Source organism: Nothobranchius furzeri, chromosome 2 (genome assembly GCF_043380555.1).
Source record: "Nothobranchius furzeri strain GRZ-AD chromosome 2, NfurGRZ-RIMD1, whole genome shotgun sequence".
NCBI classification, from domain to species: domain Eukaryota; kingdom Metazoa; phylum Chordata; class Actinopteri; order Cyprinodontiformes; family Nothobranchiidae; genus Nothobranchius; species Nothobranchius furzeri.
Genome location: NC_091742.1, coordinates 60,044,322 through 60,053,552, shown reverse-complemented (window position 1 = coordinate 60,053,552; position 9,231 = coordinate 60,044,322). Strand labels below are relative to the sequence as shown.

The 9,231-nt window shown below is 41.2% G+C and overlaps 1 protein-coding gene across 1 annotated transcript in view; it reads left to right on the top strand.

Annotated features, from left to right (window-relative positions):
- nicol1 (NELL2 interacting cell ontogeny regulator 1) overlaps positions 1–2,940 on the top strand; it is a 5,866-nt gene extending 2,926 nt beyond the window's left edge. Inside the window, exons 3-4 of the mRNA XM_015946774.3 lie at positions 1–19; positions 1,995–2,940. The exon at positions 1–19 is cut by the window's left edge and continues 70 nt beyond it. Of these exons, the coding sequence (XP_015802260.1) occupies positions 1–19; positions 1,995–2,066 (91 nt within the window). The 3' untranslated portion in view covers positions 2,067–2,940. The remainder of the gene's footprint in view (positions 20–1,994) is intronic.
- The last annotated feature ends 6,291 nt before the right edge of the window (positions 2,941–9,231 follow it).

Below are 9,231 nucleotides of genomic sequence, written 5' to 3'. Positions count from 1 at the left end.
TTTCAACCTTGATGCAAGGGTCAGTGAAATCCGAATCCACAAAAGTCTTTTCGGGTGTATTTTATAAGGAAGCTGAGGCCAGAGCGTTCCAGCTCAACTGGTGAATCGAAAGCAGCCGATTTTCTGCTATTAATGGAATTTAGAGATAAGAAAAATGAGTGGATGTTGGTGGCTAGCCCAAGTTAATTTGCAGGCTCACATAAGATATTCTTTTGTTGGATTTTCTAATCATATCGGCGAGAGCTTTGCGTGAACTTGTGTGTAACACTTCTGGTTGCAAATCTATAAGATTTCTTCTGGGAATAACATGTAATGGAAACAGTCATGGAAGTTCAAAGGTTTATAAAGAAGAATTCTCATCAATTGCTAGGATTTTTCTTTGGATTAAAATCCCTTTAAGATGAAGAAAATCATAACTCACAGATGGAGGCCAGCTGATAACGCGTCATTTGTTTTGAGTTTACATGGAACATGGATCAGCAAGGATCAGTAATGCAGCTCCAGATACTGTCGTGTCTTGGGTGGACTTACCTAAGAAACTGCTTTCAGATTAGCAATACGATGGACGATGGTGGACACTGGGGTAGGTGTGGTGTTTGGATTATTGTTCGTGTTATGGTTTAAACAGGGAGGTTTCTGATGTGCATGAATGTGTTATTCAGTGTGAACTTCCTTATTAAAAAAAAAAAATAAATATATTTAAGACAGAATAACCTCACTTTAGTCTTGACCCTGCTGCTATTAGCTTATTAACCTTGGCTTTCCACTGGATGCATATTAGTCAGGTGATGTCCGCCGTTTGTTTCCACCAATCACGAGGCGGTGTGTCCCAGAAGCGTAGTGTTGGGTCGCTCTGCTTTGGGTTTATTTTTTACATGCTCCGCTTACAGAATGCGTCAATCTCAGCAGTTCACATCGGGCCGGACAGGAAGTCAAACACAGAGGCGATGTAGATAATCTGGAAACTTTCAAAATAAAACACAAGTGTAGATTTTCAGTTGCTTCACTAGTAAAAAAAATAAATAAATAAAACTTTATTACTATTGAAAGTACCTTGTCCTTGGTAAAAAGAACAGGAAATATACCACAGACCTTTAGGATACATGGTGACATTTTTATCTATGAACTGACTAAATCACATGTGATCTTGCATCTCTCCTGTGATTTTGTGATCTCGCGGGACCGGCTGTGTAGAACGCAATTTACTACATGATGCGCATCAAACACTCTCCCAGTAGGATCGGACGCACCACCATGGTCGCAGGGAAAATGCGACTATTACATTACGCACCGCATACGCATCTGGTGGAAATCCCGCCTAATCCAGCTACAGCTCTTGTCTTTTTCTCAAAACCGAGGTTTTTCAAAGAGGCTCCACGTTTCTAACCTTTCTACAGAAACCTTGTTTCAAAATAAACAAACCTTCTCTTTAATAACAATCATTCATTTATTAGAGGTAAACCTGGTTCTCAAAGCTGTGTCACGTTTGGAAGGATGGAGATGGTGGACCATGTGTGGTGGGGGTTCCGGAGGCAGAAGAGCAGGCAACGGATGAAAAAATAAAAATGGTTTAATTAATATGGCAGGTAGGATGGTACAGCAGGAGCAAACGTAACACGGTGAAAACACAACAATGATCTGACAAAGGACAGCAACAAGGAGGGAGGTATAAATACACGGGGAAAATGAGGAACACATGGGCAGGCTAACAAGGGGCAGGTGAAACCAATAGGGACTAATGATGCAGGAGAGGGACACAGTCAGGAAGGCAGGGGCTGATCGTGACAAGCTGGGGTCGGGTCCCCACCGAGGGTCGTGAAACGCTACGTTTGGGGTCTTGAGAAGATCTCCAGAAATCAAAGAAAAAGAAAAACCATTCATTATTGAACATTGGCTTTATAATTAAATACTAGCTGATACTGTCTGTGTTTATTTAGGGTTTGAGCTAAACATTTGTCTGTACTCGTTAATGATGCTTTGTTGTTGTTTTGCAGACGGAGATGTTGGTTCTGAGGGCAGAGAGGAGGGCTCTGTGTGACTGTATGCCCACCAGCTCTCTGCTCTGAGCCCGTCCCGCCCCGACGAGGCCGCCACCTACCCAGAAACACCCACAGCCGCCCCCGCTCCATACCTCTACCCTTGTACAGCAACATCTGAACTTCTCCTCACAATAGGCACTTTATTTTATTATTTCACATCATTACAACTGGGTGAAGCTATAACTCACGTCATCATTTAGCCTTATTCAGGCCACCTTTTATACCACTAATGTTTGTGAGTCAGTCGTTGTCAGCGTCGGTCACGAAAACACAAACACGGTTTTGTACTTCCTAGTAACTGACCTTAATGTAGATTAGGTCTGTGAAGGATTGTGTTGTATGAGATTATTGTTTACACACTCTAGACTGTAGCATCATAGAGTTTATTTACCTGCTGGTAATAACGGCAGTTTCAAATAGTAACTTTAGGATAATCAGAATCTGACTGTAATTTTACTGATTTAAAATGGTTGATTTGCAGCCTGCAGGAACGCTTCAGTAACTAACGACTAAGTTTGTTCCCTTTTTCTCTGTAATTACTGGAGATTTGGTGTTGTGGTCGAGTGAAGAACGCTCGTAGGTCTTGATTTAGCACAGCATTGTAGCATGAATTTACAGCACTTTCCATTCACTTGTTAATAAAGATTGTGTGTATAAACTACGTAAATGTACAGGGGTACTTGTCATGGACGTGTCTGCAGACTTCCGCCTGGCGACGGCAGAAAAAGTGATGAACTGCAGCATCAGCAGGAGAAAGAAGGGATGGAGAGAACTACTGCAGGAAATGTGGAGGCAGAAATAATAACTGTCTTTTTTATTTTATTTATTTTTTGCTTATATGTGTGTCACAAAGAGCGCCATCTATTGTCTTAATGTTGTACTTATAAAGGTATGAAATAATCGTGTGCTTGTTCTTTATTCTATGAGATTTTGAGCTGTATCAATGAAAATTTTATTATAAAAGTGGCAAAAATGACTTATTTAAAAAACCTATAAGCTCATAAAATACAAAAATCTGGAATAAAAAAATTAAAAGCAAAACAAACTGAAATTAAATCAAAACTGCTTCTTTAATAATGTCCCGGTTTTGCAAAAGACAAAACAATTTTCTCAAAAGCTCATTTTAAGATAATTTACAGGTCCGAAATGTTCTTTGAGGTTTTGTGAAAGTATCAAGTAGGGCTTGAAAAATGTTTTTATAATTAGTTTTTACTTTGTCTTCCTCCTCACTGGTGTGCTGGAGGTAAATAAGTATGCATCTGCACACATTTAGCACTTTTTGCATGAGGAAGGAAACTATTAGACTTTCTAGTATTATATGGAAGCCCATTCCTGCCACTCTGATAAAAAAAAATACCATATTGACCCGAATATAGGACGACCGATTATAAGACCCCACCCCCCGACTAATCTTCAGGAAAATACAACCAAAAAATCACTTTATAAATTCGACTATTTTTTATTGAAATTTTCAGAACAAATACTGAGCAAAAATACTATTTAATGCAAACTGTCAGAACTTTCATGACACGCATGGGCGTCGCACCCGTAGGGGATGTGGGGGATTCAACACGCACACTTTTCCATCCGTTTTGCTCACCTCCACACCAGTCTGCTTTCTCTACATCGCACTCACTCTGTTTGCCCCATCTCCTTCTTCCCCTCCCTCTCATGTTACTCACTCACTCATTCTCACTCCTGCTGCTCAAGGCCAGATTAACCATGTGGGCAACTGGGCAATTGCCCAGGGCAGCAAGGGCACGAGCAAAATACTGTAGGCCTATCTGTAACCTCCCGCTTTATATTAAACTAGGGTGACCGTGCATCCTGTTTTCCCCGGACATGTCCACTTTTCACTCTGTCCGGACGTCCGGACTGGGGGTTCTTGTAATGATGAAAATGTCCGGCTTTTCATCCAGGAGCAGGGATCGAATTATGGGGGAGCTGTATATCCTACACATCCAGGGGAGCCAGAAAAAAGTTTTCTACCGATATTACATCATTTATGGACTCTTTTGAGCAGAGAGCACAGAGAGCGGCAGAGCGCTGATCGTTGTTGCGCAGCGATCCAGGCTGCTGCTTCCAGCGCACGGTCCATTCTTAAAGTGGCGCAACCAAAAACCTATAATTAGCACACGATCATTCATGTCCGCTCATGTTCTCTACTTTCTGTCTTATTTGCACCTGAAGCGCTCTGCTACTGCGGAGCTCATCACCTGTGCTGCGGTGATTTCACCTCACTGATGCAGCATCGACACGCGCACTCCGCTTTACGGTCAGGAGATCCTTTGATCTGCTCAAAAGTAACTGATGAGGTGAAAAAGTAAGAATCCAGGCAGCAGATTTTCTGGAGAATTAAGAGGAGATGCAGGACGATGAGAGACAGACAGGACAGGAAAACAGTTAAATAAAAACAAGAAAACAAAACAAAGTGTTGAAAAGTAAAATGTAGATAGATTTATCTCCACTACACGTTTTTACCTGATAAAGGAATAAGTTATACACGTTATAATTATACATCTGATACAATTCAGATCACCTTCAAAACTCAGTCACACACCCAGGGCTGTTTCAAGACATTTTGGGGGCCAAGGCTAAATGACCCCCCCCACCCCCCATAACTGGGCTCCCCAGAAGCCTCTGTGTAATCCATACCCTCTCCAGGAGTGTTAGTTATACAGTGTTTATAAAAGCCCCTCAGACATTACTGACATGTTCTAATATTATCAGATGAAAAACTAAATTATCACACATGCTGTCTCATCTGTTTATTTTCTAAACTTGCAAAAAGTAGGAAAACCATTTGAAAGCCACTATTTGTGGATTCTCTGAAAGTTTCCATGGAGTGTGTGACAACTTATGTTTTCATTGATCCTATCGTCTAATCTCACAGTTGAAACAAGCATCCTTAATAATCTGTGCACAGGAAGCTTAACGATGCTGTAGTAAAACAAAAGGTATAATAATTTATTATTAATAAAACCTTGTTGCAGCACTAAAGCATAAAAATGAGATTTTGCAATAAATATGCAAAATAGTTGCATATGAATTGTTTTAGAGCCCTTTTATTGGCAGAATCTGATATTATTTAGTTCTTACAAAAAAATGGGTCCCAACGTGGTTTGTGTGGCGTTGCCATAGTGTGATGTCATAGGCACAGATCCCCTGTCCTCTTTTTTGGAAATGGAAATATGATCACCCTATATTCAACAAACTGTCCACCCAAGCTTTTGCGCTGCAGAGACGCTTCGCTGCCTATGACTTTGAACGTCAGTTGAGTCAGTCTCATGCAGAATGACCAATGAAGAGAGGGCCTCAAGTTAAGACCCTCTCTTCATTGGTCAGTCCACACAAGGTGGGTCAAAGGTTACCCTGAGCGGATTACGTGATGTCAGGCATTCAAGTATTGAGTATATTTACTGCATATTACAGTAAAATATTCTGTATGTGACCATATTATGGTGATCCTTGGGTCGTGATGATGGGGCCCTTTAATATTGTTGCCCAGGGTACAACAAAGTGTTAATCTGGCCCTGCTGCTGCGTCCCGGTGTACCATCGGATCGCTACACCTGCCGACTCCGCCCAGAACGTCATCCTCACTGCCATCCAATGCAATGTTTGACGCCTCTGATGAATTGACCGCCGTCATCTTAAAATTAGCATCATGACTCTGCCTTGTAGCTTGTTAACTTGCCCCACTTTCGTCCACTCTGCTCCAGGTCTCTCGTCTCCATTTTTTTTCTCCTGTTGAGAACACACAGCCTGGCGCCCTCTGCTGTTATGGCCATGTAATGACCCCCAGACAAATATAAGCATGTGTAAATGCCGATTATAAAACAACCTCACATTTTAAAAATACTCTTATATTTGGTTAATTATTATTGTTTCATAATTATGACACAGCTATTTCATAATTATGAGATAAAATATATGTTTAATCAGAGTGGCAAAAATGAGATTCCATATTTTTAAAATAATGAACAGTAAAGTCTGTCAGGTATTTAACAACACTTGTGAGACACTACTGTGAGACATCAGCATTTTTTAGTTATTGGCCAAATTATTCTGTAGTTTCTGCTGTAAAAAGAGTAATTTGTTGCTGTACGTGTTTGCGTTATAACACAGTAACATGTTGTGGCTATTACTCACTATTTATGCAGAGTATTTTTTCTTTACAGGGACAATTACAGCAAAATAAAAATTGAATAACCAAAATTCCTGCTATGTGGACCAGCAGGAGGAGCGCTGAGTAAAGACATGCTGGCATCTGTGTCGCAGCGATGCAGCACTCTCTGCTTCCCTGAGAAAGCAGCTAAGGTGAAACACTGTAAATAGATACAGAAAGACAAAACCGAGGATTCAAGAAGTGAAGAACCTGCAGTAGCCTGGCAGGACTCTCAGCCTCCAGGCTCTACCATGGAAGTAAATCTATATTTTTTTTTTACCACACCTCAGCATCAGGACCAGCTCAGCTATCCTGCTGAGGCAGATCCAACCAGCTGGGTTCCCACTGATGGAGATTTATGGATGCGGGGACACAGTTTTCCCTGAATCACTCCTCTGCTTTTAAGCTTTCTTCCACTCCCTCTCCAGTTTGAGCTCTCAACTTTTCTTTTATCTGCTTCTGAAGAATCAGACTGCATCAGCGTGCAGCGGTTTGAAATTCTCCAGGACACGCCAAAAGATCAGACTCTTCAGTCCCTTAAAGCCCCACTTCATCTTACTGTGGCACTGCCGTTATCCAGGTTTCCTTACCTTTGCTTCAGATTGTTCAGGGCGACCCAGGGAGAGCAAATCTGAAAAGTAAATTAAAGCATTAATCAATACTTTTAAAATTTACATTGATTTGGATGGTACAAAAGAGGAGTTAAGTGCCTGCCGCATAACTGAAGGGTTGTGGGTTTGAGCCCCATCTGTTGCAATTGTTGTGTCCATAGGCAAGGCACCTCACCCGCTTTCCCTGCTGTTGGTGGTCGGAGGGACGTCTGTGTACAGCAGCCTCACTTCTGTCAGTGCGCCCCAGGGCAGCTTTGGCTATGTTATAGCTCATCATGGTCTGCAGGAGATGTTGGATGTGCTACTGCTAGTTTACCTGTTAATTATAGATTCACTAGGATAAATACAATAAAGTTTATCTCTCGCCAAATAGAATATTTACTAAGAAATCACAATGTAACCATAGACACATTGCTTGGTGTGTGTGTGTGTGTGTGTGTGTGTGTGTGTGTGTGTGTGTGTGTGTGTGTGTGTGTGTGTGTGTGTGTGTGTGTGTGTGTGTGTGTGTGTGTGTGTGTGTGTGTGTGTGTGTGTGTGTGTGTGTGTGTGTGTGTGTGTGTGTGTGTGTGTGTGTGTCTGCTCTGTCTTCTCGATCCCCAGTGAGTCGTGGAGGATGGCTGCTTATACTGAGCCAGGATCCTCTGGAGGTTTCTTCCTGTTAAAAGGGAGTTTTCCTCTCCACTGTCGCTTTATGCTTGCTTAGTATGAGGATTGTATTTATTGTATCTCGCTACGTTGCAGTGATAAAGAAGTACTCCTTTTCAACGGACGAGTTTGCTACAAAGCCAACAACATGCACACCTTGGTAAGCAAACATCCTGACTGAGGCCATTTTGAACTTGTTGGTGACGGACATGAGACCCCTGTTGTTTGATGAGCTATCGTCTTGTCTTTAGATGGCACATAACAGATCACACTTCAAACTAGAAGCTAATGATGGGTTTGTTAGAACCGCTGCATCTTAGTATATAAGTTATATTATAAGTATAAGCTATACTTTATGCATGACACGATTGGTTGACTAATAAAATAATCGTTTGGGGCAGCCCTAGTCTAAGCGAACAGCTTTTCTAAGAACAAACTCAGTAGAAATGACAACATGACTAAGTTACATAGAAAAGCAGGGCAGAGATGGTACGCTATGGTACGCTACACTAGCTGCCTATATTAAATAACAAGAGTAATGTGGTTATAAACTCTACAATGAAACTTTACCGTTTTGGTTTAATTACGTGATTCCTAACAAGTTAACAACACTACTCATCTTACAAAAATAGCACCTGAAATATGTGGTCCTAAATTCATGTTGCTGTCCCAGGACAGAAAGCTGGTAATGGGCCTTTACAGTGGGAAATATGCTGCAGCCCTAAACTTCATGGCAGACTACTCGGTCACTGAAGTCAAAGGTGATGGACTGGAGCAGTGGGGGACTGATGGACATGGATGTTTCCTCAAGAACAAGCTAACATAGAGGGAAAGGTCACCCAGGACACCATTATAACAAAATGTTGCCCTTGTGTGGAGATTTTCAGAGAATCTGTTAGAAGGAATGGAAAAATCATTCAAGTTTATTTAATGCAGTGTTCCCAACCTTCTTGTGTGCAAGGTGTGTTATCTGGGTTTTATAAATGTAATCTTTATGTATACAATTTTGGTAATCTCACAGCCTCACAAACAAACCTGTGAGGATCCCTCTTAGGATTCCCAGAGCCTAGATGGGAACCTCTAATGTCAAATGAACAACGTTCAGAGGGTAAGACTGCTTAGTTTGGGCATTTTTCCGGCTGAACAGGATGCTGGAAACCATTCCTCTGGTCCTGTAAGTGAACCATTATCATAACCGAGATATTGTAAAAAGACAAAACAAAAGCTGTTGAACTCTTCTACAGCTGAGAAACACGACTTTAAATCATAATTTAGTTCTTCATCTTCAAAATTTATCTGCTAATATTTAAGACTCACATTACTTTTGTTTGAATTCAAAGTGAGGAGATTGAGATGAAAAACATTTTAACCAAACAAAAAAAAAAAACGGACTAGCATTTACGTGACTGATGAGCTCTTATTATTAAAGAGTAAGTTAGCCCCTACCAGAGCATTACTCCACTCCCACATCCTGTTAGAAAAACGCAACAAATGCTGTTGCCTAGCAGACCGAGAGGGCGGAGCCGCTAATAAATACACGCACACACAGGCTCACAACGACATTGTGACATCATATGGTACCAGCTAACATTCTAGGGTACCTCTTAGCCAATAGCGATGGCAGATTTAAATTAAAATGCAGTGCAGAGTTTTTACCTGACAACTGCACAACACTGAGTTTTAGGCAGAAAATTAAAATTTTAACTAAGATGCAATAAAGTGCTAAACCGTTGTCCACACGTGTCTGCAGCACGATTAGACACACATTT